General features: G+C 36.6%; 1 protein-coding gene across 1 annotated transcript in view; it reads left to right on the plus strand.

The window, feature by feature from the left end:
* Positions 1-396: 396 nt before the first annotated feature.
* The window catches only part of ANKMY1 (ankyrin repeat and MYND domain containing 1), a 47,232-nt gene continuing 29,844 nt past the window's right edge, over positions 397-17,784 (plus strand). The window contains exons 1-7 of the mRNA XM_087964975.1: positions 397-537; positions 2,784-3,081; positions 9,118-9,264; positions 10,482-10,951; positions 12,311-12,527; positions 15,540-15,704; positions 16,672-17,042. Coding sequence (XP_087821101.1) covers positions 503-537; positions 2,784-3,081; positions 9,118-9,264; positions 10,482-10,951; positions 12,311-12,527; positions 15,540-15,704; positions 16,672-17,042 — 1,703 coding nt within the window. The 5' untranslated portion in view covers positions 397-502. The remainder of the gene's footprint in view (positions 538-2,783; positions 3,082-9,117; positions 9,265-10,481; positions 10,952-12,310; positions 12,528-15,539; positions 15,705-16,671; positions 17,043-17,784) is intronic.

A 17,784-nucleotide genomic window follows, 5' to 3' on the forward strand; every position in this document is an offset into this window, starting at 1 on the left:
TTTCTTCTACACAGGAACATAACTGGTGAATTAGTTAAACATCAAAACACGAACCTCAATCCTTTGAACAACAAGGAAGTGCTAAGATTTAAAAATACTCTTGTAATATAATCTAGATCAATATGCCCACCGAATTTTATGTGATTACTGAGAAAACCAATTGTAAGCCTGTTTCTCACGAAGCATTTTCTCCCAATGAAAACCGCCAGTTTAAAAAAAAAAAAAAAAAGTAACTGCGAGGTGGAGCCACTTCGCGCTCCACGAAACCCCGCCTTGATCTCTATGGAAACTCGGATGCAGCGCAGGCCGGGCAGGAGCGGGGTAGCCAGAGCTTCTTGGAGAGAGATCTGGCCGTCTTTTCTCCGCTACCTGCGCCGGTTTCCTAGTGAGGGACAACAGGAGCAGCGCTTGGAGCACGTCTTCGCTGACTGTTACGTCTCTGCTCTCCCCCGCCCGGCCCTTATGAGGCGGCGTCTGCGGGTCCAGCGGACCTTGAGATCGGATGGAGGCTATTCGGGCTGCCGCTCCGGCTCTTGGGTGGGTGCCGCTCTCTGAGAGGCTCTGTTGAGTCTTCCCCGTCCGTGCGAACCAGATTCCTAGTTCCAACGGACCTCTGGCGGAAGCCGGCGGCAAGTGTGCGCAGCCACATGAATCGGAGGCTGCGAAGGTGGAATAGGCGGATCGCGGAGCCGCGTGGCGTTCACGTGTGAAGTGGAAGGATTGCGGTGTCTTAGTATCAGTGGACGAAAGTTTCCTCCCACCTCCGCGCATATCCCCCCCCCTTTTTTTTGCACGGGGAAGTTTTTGTACGGCTAGCGGGCACTGTAAAACTAAACATCTATTGCTTTGAATATCAACCGTCTATGGAGATTCTCAGTCGTCCGGATCATGATTGTCCCAAAGATGCTTTTTCAAGAGGCAACTGGACTTTCTGGTTTTTCTTTGAAGATGCTTCGCTTCTCATCCCATAAGCTTCTTCAGCTCTGATCGGATGGTGGGGAATGTCTGTCTGCAAGGAATATAAATCCTTCCATTCCCCACCATCCAGACAGAGCTGAAGGAGCTTCTGGGATGAGAAGCGAAATGTCTTTAAAGACAAACCAGAAAGTCCAGTTGCCTCTTAAAAAGCACCTTTGGATATCAACGTTATTCGCTATGAATGCAAAGTGTAAAGTGCAAACAAGTGGTGTTACAAGAGCATGTTAATATTGATAATTGCTTTTAATACAGAACTATGGGACTAGGTATAAGAGGAGGTATAGGGGTATTAAAAGCCTCTGTCTGGATGTTACTACAAAATACTCATACCCAGAGACTTTTAAAGTGTCATTAATCAAAAGGCATTACAATTCTTTCATATTTTTCTTCTTGGTAATTTTTCCTCACCAGTAGGGTAAGACGTGACAATTGTGTTGAGAAAATACAAAATAACTTCCGACACTGTAGCTGGAACCTTTTTACAACTGCTTGAATGAGAAAGGGTGATTGTATGAAAATCCTTAGGAGGACATTCCCACCCTTGGACAAGAAGGATATCATAAGTTGCTTGTCCAGTTTTTTTTTCAATTCATTTGTCTTGGATTAATGTACAATTCCTATCACAGCCGTCTTCGTTGTCTGATATAACAGAATAATAGTCCTGTTGGAAGTCTTTGTGTTGGGGAAAGCAACACAAAGTGTGCTTAAAGATGTACTTTATATGGGCCTGAGATTATATATTCCATTGTTCATTTATACTTTAAGCCAAAACCTGGAGTATGAAATTTGACAATTCCATTCAATTTTTAACTTGCAGAGTACATCCTTTCAAAGTTAGGAATCCCAAGGAACTAATTGTATTCTGGGAAGGAGAAATAGTATATTGTGCACTAAATTACTGAGGCTTAGATATAACAGCAAAGTGAAATAGTATTTAGGATTTGTTTGCTGGTTTGGCTCAATGAATATATGTAAACAAATATATTTTAAGCATGGAGAAAACATGATCTCATCAGTGTTTCTGTGGGAGAATTGTGTGGATATATTTTTATATGACAACAAACGTACAAAATTCTAAGGATGATGACAATTTTGAATGGTTTTGTTCTGTGGGATAAAAGCTCTTCTGCTATACAAGCGTGATTATAATAGCACCCAGAGCAAACAATATTTTTAATAGTTGCATATTTCTTGAAAAATTTAGCAAGTATTTCTAAACTTATGTCCTTTAAAATGTTTGCTTTAAAATGTTACATAATTTGCTTTAAAATGTTACTATGTGTCAGCTTCAACCTATTGCAGAAATGCTGTGTTTTATTTAAAGTATACAAAGCTTTCAGGCCACTATTCTTTGTTCTTTCACTTCATATGTTATTTTGACTTATCTTCAAAGTTAATTTTTTTTGTAACAGCAAGTTCATATTTAGAATGATTATGATAACATCTGCATCCAGTTCAACATTATTTAGTTATCTTAAGTTGGTACTGTCTTTTGCCATTTTCCTAATTGTGCAAAATATAGAAGCAACCAAATTGCTTCTTTTTGCAAATTTGTATTTGATTATGTTTAATAGCAAATAACAGTAACAGTTACATTTAGTAACAGTTCCAATATCTTTAGCATATTTCCTCAAAAATAATTTTTGCTGATTTAAATTAAGCCTATTTTCTGGTAAGCATAGGATTCTAAGCTACATACATTTACTTGCAAATCATTTTGAAACATCCTGTTATGTGTGGAAGAGCTTGGTATTGGATGAATCTAGTTGATAAAGAATAGTAACTGTTCCTGATTATGATTTCAGAGAAAAGAAACATAAACCAGGAGATGGCTTCTCAGCAAATAATTTATTCCCAGGAGAAGAAAGTGAGACTGAGCAGATATCTGCTGTTGATTATGAATGTGGTGAAGAAGAAGAGAGAAAAGATTATGAGGAAGAAAGCAATGAACAGCAAGATATATTAGTTGAAGATGATCTGAACAATAATAGATTTGAGTATAAATCTGGAGTGCAAGAATGGCCAGATGGTTCTTGCTATAAAGGCGAATTTTCATTTGATTTAAAACTTGGATATGGAGAATTTGCCTGGGACAATGGTGAGGTAAACTGGTTTAATATTTTGGTACCTTCTGTAAAGTATTATTACTATTACAACTTCACATAATAAAACCAGCTGTGGAACAGTCAAGGTTAGTGTTCATGCCCAAACATGCATGCTCGAGGTAAATATATCTGTCACAATATTTTCTAAAATACATGACAGAAAAAATTCTGACTTTTTCTAATAGATGACAATTTTCAGAAAATTCTAAAAGCCTTATTTTATACATACTAATTATAATAAAGTCTTCTACAATATAATTATTTTGAATTTTATTTTTAATTTTACTCTTGGAAATTAATTTTGGTTATAGTATTAGGCAGATCATGATTCTCACATAATTTGGTTTCTCTTAAGCTTTATATGAAATTGTTTTATAGTTAAAAAGCTGGACTGTCTCTGAACAGCTGAAAGTACTGTCTATGTGCATTGTCTTTGGGAGTAGATCATTTGAACTTTGTGAGACTTACTTCTGAGGAGACATCATACATCAGAGTCACTATATGAGATGGGCAGCTAATTACATGTAAGAAATACATGCATACAATTATGCTGGCAGAAGGGGCATGCTGTGAACTCTGTCAACCAAAGACTTTCGGCTGGTGGGGCCCAGAAGAACCTTTTCTGCCATGGTTTCAGCCCTCTAGAACCTCTTGCCCCGTGAGGTCATAGCCTGAGGCCTTAATGCGGGTGTGGAATTGTATAATGGAATAGAGAACAGCCCACTCCTCTATCTGTGCACTTTGTGCCTTTCTCTTCATTCTGCTTAGTTTTATTTTAATTCAGTTTTTAAATTTAAGGTCGTTATTGTTTTAATATTCTGCATTTTTTCTAATGTTTGTAGATATGGATCGTGGCTTGTGGGTTGGGGACCCCTGCCTTAAACCGCTTCAGTTTTATGCCAGTTGGAGAGATATATTTTTCAGTAGGCATCATATTCAGTAAATCTTCTAGGTTTAAGGCTTGGCTGAAACCTCATCTCCTGATTCTCTAGGTTTTGTGGTTACTTTGTGGTTATTTTAGTATTTATGCCTAGATTTGAATGAAACAGAGGCTAAAATATATCTTAGGTTGTGAGCAAAAGAAGTAATTTGAAGAAAACCATCAAACTATATTTTTGTGCGTTCCTATTGGTTTGCCAAACAGTCCTTGAATAGTCCTTTATAGCTGAACAGGAGTCTGACCTTCTTTATTCCACCAGAGTAAACTTTTGAAAACCAGGACTGTGTGTTACTATGCATGTCTATATCAAAAAAAGACTTTATATTGCAGAAATGCCTATAAATACGTTTGTGCATTTAGGGTGACTATCCCCAAGCCAAACTGGCATAGATCCCTGAGTTGCACTGTATGTTTTCAAAGTAAAACATTGCCCACTCCATAGGATTCATCAAATGCTAAGCTTGAAATTTTTTTACAATCTTCTTGTGGGAAATTTAATAGTACGAAATTACAATAAGAAACTGCCTTTTTATCAGTTCAGACTATTGGACTACCTAGCCCATTATTTCTGTCTGACTGTCTTTTAGAGAGAGGTTTTTAAACTGCTATCAGATTTTTCTAGCTAGGAATGCCAGGGATTGAGTCTGGAATCTTTTGCTTGAAATGTTCTGCAATTATACTGTGATTTGATCCTTACTTTAATGTTTATGGTTTATTTTATTCAACATTTAGCATATAATCTAACCTGATTTATGGAATGCATTAGATATGTAATTTAGCTTTTCCCAGAAGTTTCTTCTTTTACTAAAAGAACATGTAGCAATGGCTAATAGCCAGGTAGCACCAATTGCTTTAGCATAAGAAAAAGAAAAAGGAAGGAATACTTCAATTCAATTCATCTACAGTGCATTTATAAATATTCAATGTTACTTAAATTCACAGTTCTGAATATTTGATAATAATATGAGGTTTAAGGAGATTGCATGCCTTGTTTTTAAATATCTCAATTTGCAATAAAAGTTTGTTTAATATAAGATTCTATTCATATTTGTGTAAATAAATAAAAAGGAACTGTTTGAAAATGTCTATTTTCTACTAGTGTACTTAAGTAGTTAGGTTAAAGCTACAGTGAGCTATTTTAGGAATTTTTTAAATTTTTTTTAAACTTATGTATATTCTGCATTTATTATTTTTACAAATAACCCAAGGGGGTGAAAATTTCCAAGATACATTCCTCCTCTTGTTTTCTCCACAACAACAACAACCCTGTGCGGTAAGTTGAACTGAAAGTGAGTGACAGGCCAAAAATCACCAAGCTGGCTTTCATGACTAAGGCAGGACTAGAACTCATGATCTTCCACTTTATAGCCTGGTGCCTTAACCACCAGGCCAAACTGACTCTTCAAGTACTTTCCTTGTCCCTTATTAGCCTGTGTTATATGCAGATTTTTGAATTAATAGCTTGAAATGACTAATCAATTGGATTTCACACCTGAAAAAAATACTATTAACTTCTAGTTTCTTAATAGATTTTTAAGGGATTATTTATAAGAGTATTTTCATGTGGGGGATCAAATTGAGAAGACAATACATAAATGTCTGAATGCCATTATATATTTAAACTGAGAGAGATTGCTTGAGTTTGATAGAAAATTGTTAATGATAGCCTCAAATGTATAGATATAGTTCCTATTTACTCATTTCAGATACAATTCATATGTTATTAATATATTTTGTCAATTACTTCACCTTCCTTAGTTACTGTATCTGGAATAATGGTTATTAGAACAGAATCCAATATATCATTCTGAAAGTAATTATTTAGTTGTATTTTTTACTGCATGATAATTCATGCCGTAAATGCAATATTGATGAAATTTACCAAGAATAAAATTCGTGGATTGGTTAGGGTTTATAGTTTTGTTTGAGTTTTATCCTCCACAGATTTCTCTTTTATTAAATATTGCAGTTCTCAGTGTGTATAGCTGTAGTTATTTTCTATGGATGAAGCCAAGTGGAATAAATTTCCTAGGCTTGCAGATGATGCTGCTATATTAAAATTCTTTGAAAATATAAGTTAAAATCTCAATTTTTGTTCCCTTGTGAGCTGTGATATATACTGGCAGTTGGTTGTAAATTACTACTGTTGTTCAATTATTTCTTATCAACTTTCTCTGAGAACTTTAAGAAAACTTGCAGATTTCTCTCAATAAATTTATCAACATGTAGAAAATAGGTTGGGATTCAGTGCATATGCGAGGCACTGTATATATTGATGGCTTTCCTATGTATCCTATAGATCAGGGGTCCCCAACCACCGGGCCGCGGACCGGTACCGGGCCGTGGAGCACTCTTTACCGGGCCGCAAAGAAAATAAAATTAAAAAAAATGGCGGCTTTCTTCGCCTTCGGTGAATGCTGCTGGGATCGGGGATCAAGGACACAAATGAAAGAAGGGGAGGGAGGAAGCAACCGAAGCCTGTCCTGCTCTCTGGCTCAGCTCTCAGTCGCTTTCTCGCTCCTCCACCAGCCCAGGAAGAAACTGCTTCAAAGAAGCCGGGGGGGGGGTGGCTTTTCCTGTCGCCACAGCTTCCCCGAAGCGCCCGTTTCACCCCCACCCCGCCCGCCCGCTCGCTCGCGGTTCAATCCACAGTGCTCCGTTCTGCCTGTCTGGTTGTTTGGGAGCAGCTTCGGCTGAGAATAATAACTATTCGCCTCTTTTTATCAGCCGAAGCTGCTCCGAAACGAAGAAGGCAGGCAGGCAGGCAGGTAGAACGGAGCACTGTGGATTGAACCGCGAGCGGGCGGGCGGGGTGGGGGTGAAACGGGCGCTTCGGGGAAGCTGTGGCGACAGGAAAAGCCACCCCACCCCCCGGCTTCTTTGAAGCAGTTTCTTCCTGGGCTGCTGTAGGAGTGATAGAGTGACTGAGAGAGGAACGAGGCAGACACCTGAGGGAGGGAGGGAGGCAGACACCTGAGGGATGGGGCTGAGGGAGGCAGGGCCGAGGCGCTCCCTGAACTTGGTGGTTTGCTGGCAGACGTTTTATTACCCGACTAGGTAACAACATCAGATGTTACCTAGTCAGGTAATGAAACGTCTGCAAGCAAACTACCAAACTCGGATTCCCCCGGTCCTTTAAAAAATGTTTCTGCTTGAAACCGGTCCCTGGTACAAAAAAGGTTGGGGACCACTGCTATAGATGCATCCCAGGAGAAGCTTTTTAGAAGGCAGAATGTACAACATTCCTATGAATGCTTGGAACATCTTTATTTATAAGAACAATTGGGCCTAGCATCTTTAGGTGGTCTTTGTAACATGCTTTGAAATAATTATTCATCATACATACATATGGACACCTCTTAAACAAAAGACTCTTTTATTGATTGGTCTATTTCAGATACTAAACCTGAGTGATGGTTTGCCCATTAGGGTTCTTTGTCTATGTGTTTAAATTTGCCACCTGGTTTTCTGATTTTCAGTAATTATAATTTACTGTAATATTTTAGTAAGGTAAACAAAGGTTTCCATAAATCAGGTTTTCCGTTTAACTCAGAGTTGGTTATCCAATTCTACATATATTAGTTCTCTGTGTGCTGAAGTTTCTCATGTTTGTTTAATGGTTTATGGTATAATAAGACTATGGAGGTTGAAATTATACCAAAGTTCAGAATATCCAGTGAATGATTGAAAGTCAAAACTTACAAAAGAACATGTTTAAACCAATGCATAGTTCATTTATGAAATTTCTTATGTAGAAGTGGTGTTAATCATTTTATTGATTTTTTAAAAAATTGACTGTCAGATTATTCTCCCTGTCTTCAAACCATGTATACATACAGCTTTCCTTCAAACTTGCAGCAGAATGTATGGATGTTACAGAGAGAAATAAGCAGGCCTAATGTGCATGCCCTATTTAGTATCCATCTTATACACATTCACCTTATATATCTTCAGTTGAACCTCGCAACAGAATTTAAATCACATAATTTATTGCATTTATATCTTGAGTTTTCTTTGAAAATTCAATGCTCTTCCACTTATTATACATACTAAATATCTTTTGTAGTGTTTGCATTTAATTTAGGATTTTCATTGGATTAATTATATATTTTTTCTCTTACTGTTTAAAAAATATAACTATATACATAGTTTGTATTAATTTATGTTTATTTACAGATATATCTAATGCTTAATCTTCTTACCTGGTTTCTCTTTCAATTTTCTTAAAACACAATATTAATTGTTCAACATGTATAGACAATATCAGGAATAAAATAGAAAAATGCATACGACTCAAAGTAGCTTTGTGCTCAAGCCTTAATTTGTACTTGAGTTTCTTTTGTACGTAAGCTCCTAATGTGGCATAATTTAATATAAATGTAAGTGCTACTTAGTGGGTAAAGTGCAAGGATTTTCACATGCACCATCTGAATTGAGAATAAGCCAGACAATATAGCACTGGCATAAGAATTCCTTATTTATCTCAACCTCTTTTGTATGCTTGATAAATGTGTCTACACTTCAAAAAAAATTATAAAACATTGACTTGAGTTCAAACATTTAGAAAGAGTAGATATTAAAAGCCATCCTGAAAATTTAAAACTTAGAGTAGAAATTAAGAATTACACATTTAAACATTCATTGACAAGAAAACTGAAAAGCTGGCATGTTGGGAATGAAAGGTGAAAAATGGAAGGTGGTATTTAGTTAACCTATTCTCAGAATAGCTTAATTTTCACTACTTAAGTTTAAGAATTGCTGCTGGAAAATTGGACTACTCTGGAAAGAGATTAAAGAACTATAAAGTCAAAATCACCTGTGGTTCAAAGTAAAATTTTTCATCCTGAAACTTTCTTCCAAAGTGCCTTGTAATTTTGATATACAGTATGGGATCATTTAGTCATGAAAATATATTTCTGTGTTTTGAAATGCTGTGATTGCAGAAAAATGCATGCAGATGCTACATAATATGAGGTAGATGAACTATATCCATGGATGTTGCAGCATTGCTTATCTTAATAATTAGAATTCTCTAGATGTAGTGGAATATATTCATTTAAAGTAGAATACATTTAATTTTTTTCTTTATTGCAGAGATACGTAGGGCAATTTTATAAAGATTACCGTCATGGTAAAGGAGTTTACTTTTGGCCTAATGGCTCCAGATTTACAGGTTCATTTTATCTTAATCGTAAAGAAGGCTATGGGACTATGGAATTTACGGATGGAAAACAATTTCAGGTAACATAAACTTTTATGCCGTATGTTTAGCATGCCATCACTCTGCTAAACAACTATTTCTCACAACACTGTCAAACTATTTACTAAGACTTTATTACTATTATTCGTCTCATCCTTATTATCTATCTCCTTTTCTACTTACATAACCTTGCTGCTTGTATCTTTATGATTTATATTGCTTTATTTAGTTTCCTAGTGTGATTTTGATTCAAGGGTGGGCTTCAAAAATTTTAGCAATGGGTTCTCTGCCCGGTTGCTGGGTGGGCATGGCCATGGTGGGTGTGGCCTACTCCAGGGGTCTCCAACCGTGGCAACTTTAAGACTTGTGGACTTCAACTCCCAGAGTTCCTCAGCCAGCAAAGCTGGCTGAGGAACTCTGGGAGTTGAAGTCCACAAGTCTTAAAGTTGCCAAAGTTGGAGACCCCTGGCCTAGTCGGCTTCCTGCACCATGGAGGGGGATGTTTTTGCCCTCCCCAGCCTCCAGAGGCTTTCCTCGAACTTCCGGGACAAACATTTTCACCCTCCCCGAGCCTCCGTGTGCGCCCTGCACTTACCTGCATCCAAAACAGGCCACATGGAGACTCCTGGGAGGGGAGGGGTGGGAAGGGCCAGCCAGGAGTGGGATTTGGGGGTTCTCCGAACTGTACAGAATCTTAGCTAGGGGTTCTCCCAAACCCCTGCAAACCCCCAGCAGCCCACCCCTGTTTTGAATGCTTATTAGTATCCTATAACTATCACTAAGCATTGTATCTTATGATTCATAATGAGTGTATTTATGATGACTATGATCATGATTTATCACTTACATCTTTTATGTACACTAAGAGCTTATGAACTGAAGACAAATTCCTTGTGTGTCCAATCATACTTGGCCAATAAAGAATTCTATTCTGTTCTATCAATAATATTAAATTATGAATTCTAATAGTAACACTATACTATCATGTTTGTGAAATGAATAAGTTCAATAAATATTTGAGAAACCTGTTTCTTTTCAAGGCTATGGATGGTTTTAAGAGTAGTGCAAAATTTATTCATTTATTTACAGGGTTATAGACTGCTGATTTCTTTCATAGTATTGCTAATCCTTTAAATTTTTTAGTATTCCTTGAATAAATAAGCACGCAAATAAATTAAAGATGCATTCTTTTCTGTATTTTGTCTATATTATTCTGTCATATCTTCTTTTGTTTTTGAACATTTTTTTCCCTCTAAAGGGGCTTTACAAGTCTGATGAACGTTTTGGACCAGGAATTGAAACTTATCCAGATGATAGGCAAGATGTTGGCCTGTGGCATCGACACCATATTATTAAACTATGTACACAAATTCCTGAGCATTTTACTCTTTTTGATTTCCCAGAACTCAGTATCTATTTTGATGCTGAGTCTAAACAGCAATATATTTCAGAGGAAAGCACTTCTATATGGGACTTGAATGAAGAAAAGGATCCATTTTTCTACAGATTCAAACGCCTTCTCCTAAATGATGACAACTATACGCTGCCTGCTAATATGTATATATATTCAATTGATGCAGATAATCTTCCTCTTACACAATCCTTCTTGAAAGAGTTTGATTTTCAATATTTTAAGAAACGAAAACATCACGCTTCTGAAAAACCATGGCGTATAACAAACATAACCCCTATTCTGGTTAAGATGCAGAAAAACATATATAAGTATAGGTAAGAACTGATAATTGCTAACATGAAAATGTAGTTGAAAATTTATTTTCTGTTGATTTTTCATATCTCTTTTCAACTGAATAGCTTATACAATTCAGTTAAGTATGTTTCAAAGCTTATACCATATGCTTCGTTCTATCCTTTCAACAGCTGATGAAATATACCTTCTTTCTTACTTACCCTCTTAATTCTTCCTCAAAAGCCTGTACAAGTGATTATTTTGCTCATTCCTTTTCTTTGTGCCTACTGGGGGTACTACTTATCAGGTACTCAAAAATATTATTTAAAATATTATTTGAAATCTTGATTGATTGATTGATTCTACCGGTTCTCTAACCCCATCCAAATTCCATTTATCAGAAGTACTTTTATTTATATTTATCTTAATGTTTAATTATTTTTAATTAGTTTAATGTTTAAGAAGATTGGGCAGAGGCTTAGAGAGAGAGAGAGAAACATAACAAATAAGAGTCTGTAGAAAGGGAGAGATCCAATCTAGTCCAGCATTATGTGACACACTGTAGCAACTTAAGAGGATTTGAGAAATTCACAAACAAGGTGGGGAGGGTTACATCCACTTTCAACTAGAAGCTTTCTGTGCTTCAGGAGCTATGAAGATTAATAACTAAAGATAACTAATATTTTATATGAGTCTGTTGAACCTCTTAAAATTTAAATTTAAAGTTTAAATAGGCGGCCATCACTTGATCTTATGGCATGAAGTTCCCTAGCTGTATTGTTTTTAAAAAGTACTTTTTAATTGGCCCTCAACTTATTTGCATTTAGTTTAACTAATTGTTTAGTTCTAGTACTGTAAAATGGTCATTTGGAGAAAATAATAAAAAATCCTGTATAAATATTTGTGCATGTGTATGAGCATAGGCACATAGGATTTATTCTTATGTGCTCCTGCAGCCATTTTCTTACCTTTTTTTCCCCAAACAGTGGAACAGTAAAAAACTTTCTTTATTTGGATGATTAATGTTTGTTTATCTTTACCTGTTTAGATTGAAAATGATCATTTACATGATCAATTGTTCTTCATATTAAATAAATGAACTCATGAGAGAGCAAGATTAAATCCTTTCCCCATCTTAGTTAATTTCCTGTTGAGAGGGAATATTTTTTTATGCAGATAGAATATTGAATGAAGGGGGATACTTGGTCCTGTGATTTTTCATATCTTCAGTCTGTAGTAAAATCCAGAATTATCATTTCACTCAGCATTAGAGCAAAGTTTGATAAGAAGAAGTAAGGGGAAAAAAACATTGTGTCTTATCTGTCCATCTAACTAGCATGTAACAACAAAACTGTACTTCTATTGTATTTCTAGCTTTTTATGGCTTTGCTTACTTTCAGGCATTGCCAGAGTGACATAGAGTGGAATATTAATGCTATTATCAAAGGCAATCGGTACGGTTTTGGAGCTAAAGGTCCCAAAGAGCTTATTGCTGAAGAACTGATTGAGAAATCAGCAGAAGGAAACTATAAAAGAGTTTATGAAATTCTGAGGGAAAATCTGGCCCATCCTGATATAGCAGATATGAGTGGATATACAGCTCTTTCTGCTGCTGCTGTAAGTTCTTACTATATATTATGCTTTCAGGCATGGTAAACCTTGAAGGGTGGGTAAAAGTGCAGCTAAATTCAGGGTTGTTTTGTATTGTGACAATATTGTACCATTTAAAATATGTTTGTTTATAGTATTTGTACATTCTTAATCCTAAAATGATTTACAGTGGCTATAAATATGGGATTAAAGCATGGTTATAAACAAAAGTTCGCAATATCATAAGCAACTCAAATACAACAAACATCTCTCCTGAAGATATTGAAATAATCAGAGATGGCCCTGAGTTCAAATACAATGACGGCTCTGTGGCTCCAAGATTTTGTAGAGTTGTTTGCAAAAATGAGTCCAGCAAACGTATATTCATTCATACAATAAACGCCATAAAAAACTTCGCTCAAGACCAGACCTATCCATACTGCAAAGAATCCGCTCCCATGAACTCCGTGAAGAACTCAAAAACCATCTAGACAAGGGAGAAAAGGACCTGTACATTGACTACCGTGCTGATTGCATCAAAAGAAAGTCACACAACCCACAACTCCGCATCCAACCCTACCCCATCCAATCCACCATCACTCAAAACTAGGCACGCACACCCCTAACTACCTCTATTCCAACTAAAACTGGCCTTAAATGCAAGCTACTCAGTGCAAGAAGCCTTGTAAATAAAATACCTGAATTTCTCCTCTTACTAAATACGGCTAAATTCGACATCATATTTGTCTGTGAAACATGGCTCAACACATCTCTTCCTGACTCCATTACCACAATAAGAGACTATCATGTTTACCGATCAGATCGTGAAATCTGTAGAGGAGGTGGTGTTCCTATCTTCTATAAAAAGTCCCTACATCTAAAATACATCCAAGTTCACCCAGGAGCTTGCTCTTCCTGAGACCGTCTGTGAACTGTCCTTAAATATCACATTTTGATTCTTACTATGTTACAGAGCCCCTGATTATGACATTGAACATGCAAACAAGTTAAATTCACTACTAACATGAGCAACATCCTGCCCACATTCTTTTATCTTTCTTGGTGATCTCAATCTACCTCATAATTAACTGGACCCTAAACGAATGTAAAACTGAACCCATACATGCAACCTTCTACAATGCTGTAACAAATCTAGGACTGGAACAACTAGTAACTAACAATACTAGACTTAACAACTGCCTCGATCTCATCTTCTGCAATAGTTTGAATTCAATTTACGGAATACAAATTAAAGAACCCTTTTCCAACAGTGACCACACCATGATTGACTTTTGTCTCAACATACGTCCTCACAAAAATCATCACAATGATGGGATCCCCAATTATAACTTCAAAAAAGGCAACTACGATCTTATAGACGATCTCATCTCTTGATTGGCAACTTCTATTCACTGGATGCAATACTGTTGAAGACCATTACAACATATTTTTACTTGAAGTCAAAAGAGTCATCAAACTATATGTACCAATAACAACTCCCCAAACCAGAAAAAACAAATTACCCATAACAATAAGGAAGCTTCAATCCAAAAAGAAATCACTTTGGCAGAAAAACAAATCTGGTCACATTGCCAACTTCAAAAGCTGATACAAAAATTTATGCCACCAGATAAAGACTGAATGCACCAATTATCACATTAAACAAGAGGAAAACTTACGCATCAATTCCACCCACGCTTTCTACAATTTTGTAAACAACAAACTAAAAGACTCAAGGTCCATCCCACCCCTGATAGGACCTAATGGTAAAGAGTGCAACAACGACACCATTAAAGCAAACCTCTTTAACACATTCTTCGGCTCAGTATTTGTAAACAGCAATGGATCATGCCCAGTATTTCCTAGTCGAACCACAGACAACTACAATGATCTAATACATATCGATTTTACAGAAGACAATGTTGAAAAAGCACTACACAATCTAAAACCATCTCTTTCTATTGGACCAGGCAGAATATGTGCCTATTTCTTAAAAAAGCTATCACTGCCATAGCCGAACCTCTAAGCATAATCTTTGAAAAATCTTTCAGGACCATCTCCTTGCCAAACCTATGGTCATAAGCCACGGTCATCCCCATCTTCAAAAAGGGAGAGCCCAGCCTAGTTGAAAATTACAGACCAATCTCCTTATGCTACGTCACCTGTAAAGTCATGGAATCAATTATTAACCCATCCATTATCCTCCACTTAGAGACAAACAACTTACTCTTTAATAGATCAGCACTGGGCCCTTGCATTACTCCATAGGGCAGGTGTCACTGCAGAGATGGACCATCTTTTTAACCACCAGCTGAAAATGTGAGTGCAGGGTGTCCTGATGATTTTAAAATGTCTAGAAGACCGAATTAACCAAAGATGCTGTGTTGGTAATGTACATATAATCAGGCTAGAACCTAGTCTAAACTGAACCTAAATAATCAAGAATCTTCAAGAATCTTTGTAGTTAGATCACCTCCAGCTTAATTACTTTCAGCATGTTAGGCATCTTTGTAAAAAGTCAGAGATTATTACAGTTATTGAGCAATTTGAAAGAATTTATGCTATTTATCAACAGCAGTTGAAAATATGAAAGAATAGTCACTGTACGGTCACTGTAGACAACTTTCCCCCAGTTTCATACCTTATAGAACTGGTTAGATTATGACATCTAGAATAGTGGTGGGATTCAATTTTTTTTTCTACCGTTTCCTTGGGTGTGGCTTGGTGGGTATGGCAGGGAAAGGATACTGTAAAATCTCCAGTCAGAGGTGGTATTTGCTGGTTCTCCGAACTACTCAAAATTTCCGCTATCAGTTCTCCAGAACTGGTTAGAACCTGCTCAATGCCACCTCTGATCTAGAATGTCCAACTAACATGTAATCTACACATTATTGGAATCGTAATCCAAATATATTTGGAACACCAGACAAGGAGTGATAAACTCATACATATTCACTGAAGAAATCAAATCCATAATCTCAAAATATGCACAGTGTAAAAAAACTTTGTGAAAATAACTGAAATAGTTTGTTTGTGCAGTTGAATTATCAAGAAGACATCATCAACCTTCTTCTAGATTGTGGAGCTGACGTGAATAAATGCAGTGATGAAGGATTATCAACTTTGTCTATGTGTATGATTCATTATTTCCCTGCAGAAGGATTTCAGCCTAATATTGCCGAAAGGAATATCTTTTCAAAAGAGGTTAGTGTTTCATAATATGTAAATCTGAAGTTAATTTCAGCAAGATCTTTCACACTTTTCATTTTCGATACAGAGAGCATGCACTTAACTGAATTGTCCTGATTGTATGGAATGAAGAGGTAAAGATGTAAATTTATCCCCATGATTTGTATTTACACTTGTTGCTATTGTACTAAGTTCAGTGGATACTGGATTTCCCTTTTGAAGTTGCCTTGGGTCTTTATGTTTGTGAAACTGCATTTCTCAAATGAAAGTTAAATTTGCTAATATGGGTTTAATTTGGTTGCTAAGCTACATCCAATAGGAATGGAGTTACCTACAATTCCAAATGTTCTTTGCTTAAAATGTTTATTTCTGTGTATTGTGGTATTTGCTCTACTGCTCTGTCTTAAATCCCTAAAAGCTTGGATTACATATCCTCTATAGGGATTGGTCCCTAAGCGTCCTTTCTCTCACTTTTAGTTTTATAATGTAAAGTACAGCCAGTGCTTATTGAAATTTTTTTAAAACATACTTCAGATTTTTAAACGTTTTGTTTTCAAAAACCAAATAGCAGTTAAACATCATTTTCTTGCTGTCTGTAATCTAGTGGTATAACTGATAAGCGTAGTCTGAAGTCATATGAAGCTGCAAATTGGCCAAATCCAAGTCTGGCTAGTATTTGTGGATAGGAGATTACTTGAGTTCCATAATGAATGGATGGATGGATGGATGGATGGATGGATGGAAGGAAGGATGCAAGAAAGCAAGAAGCAAGCAAGGAAGCAAGGAGGAAAAGGTGATATAATAAAATCACCTTTGCAAAATTTTGGTAGAACGTTACCTAACTTCTTTACTAGCTTGCATAACAACCTGTTTATAGAGACATATGTATCTGAACATTAAAAACATATCCTAATCATATATTGTCTTCCTGTCAAGATATAGTTGTTAGTTTTACAAGTGATTTTTTTCCTACTTTATATAGTTAGAAAACATCCTTGAAGAAATGTCTAAAGAATCTGTAGCATTATCACGGTCAGATATATCTCAATTATCTGAAGCAAGTACAAATGCTACCACACCCCCATCCGTTGAAGCATTGTCAGTCTCAGTTGAAAAGACAGAATTTATCCCAGATATTGAAATTAAGTCATCGGAGGAAACAGACAATGGAGAAAAGAGCTCTGGGACAATTTGTGGTATTTACAACTACAAAATTAAGATTTCTCCAGAAACTATGCATCATGGTGCAGTTGTTCTTAGCCACCATATGTTACAAACTCAGTGTTACCCAGATACTGGGGACTCTGTTCATCAGGAAGGCACCTTAAGGAGAATGGCAGCATCATTAACAGAGTAAGTGACTTTAGGAGACCATAGATGAATCATCTGAAATACCATGGTCAAAGCAATCCCTGTGCTAGATGTTTTCTGAAGGTAGTTAAGAGGTTAATTAATTTTGTAAGACATTTCTATGAATAAAGGTTGAAGGAACTCTTATGAAAATCAAGCAATATACTGATAAAAACTTGCTCGCAATACTGCAAAACTTTTTGATTACTTGGTAATCTATATATATAAAAGTGAAATAACACTCACACATAATCACAAAATCTCCAGAACTGTAAAGCCTACACACTTGAAATTTGGCACGTATGTTCCTCTTGGCTTCTAGGTGCTCCCTAAGAAAGGATTTTTCAAAATGACCATAAGAGCATTAGTATTTCCTATATTATTAGTAACACGCTCTGATGCTAAGGAGTTCTACTCCCCCTCCCCACCTGAAAAGAAATCTGTTCCAAATGCAAAACACAAGCAGAGGAGAGGAGTTTCAGTTTTAGTTTCACAGCAGCAAGCAACTTTAGTACAGAATAGTTGAGCTAAGACATGCCCAGGCCCCTTGCTATCTCCTTGCACATACAGTAAATACTGTTTCAGTTTCTAAACAGCCCTCAACTCTCTCACTGACAGGACGCTAGCCAGATGAATACCGATGGATGCTGGTAGGCAGAGGCAGAACCCCCCCCCCTATTTTCATCCCCAAAAACTAAACCCGACCACATATATTCGTAGCGAAGCACTGGTATCGAGCTAGTGG

Source organism: Notechis scutatus, chromosome 4, assembly GCF_049901735.1.
Source record: "Notechis scutatus isolate UNSWTSFEM ecotype Mainland chromosome 4, rNotScu1.2, whole genome shotgun sequence".
Taxonomy (NCBI): Eukaryota; Metazoa; Chordata; class Lepidosauria; order Squamata; family Elapidae; genus Notechis; species Notechis scutatus.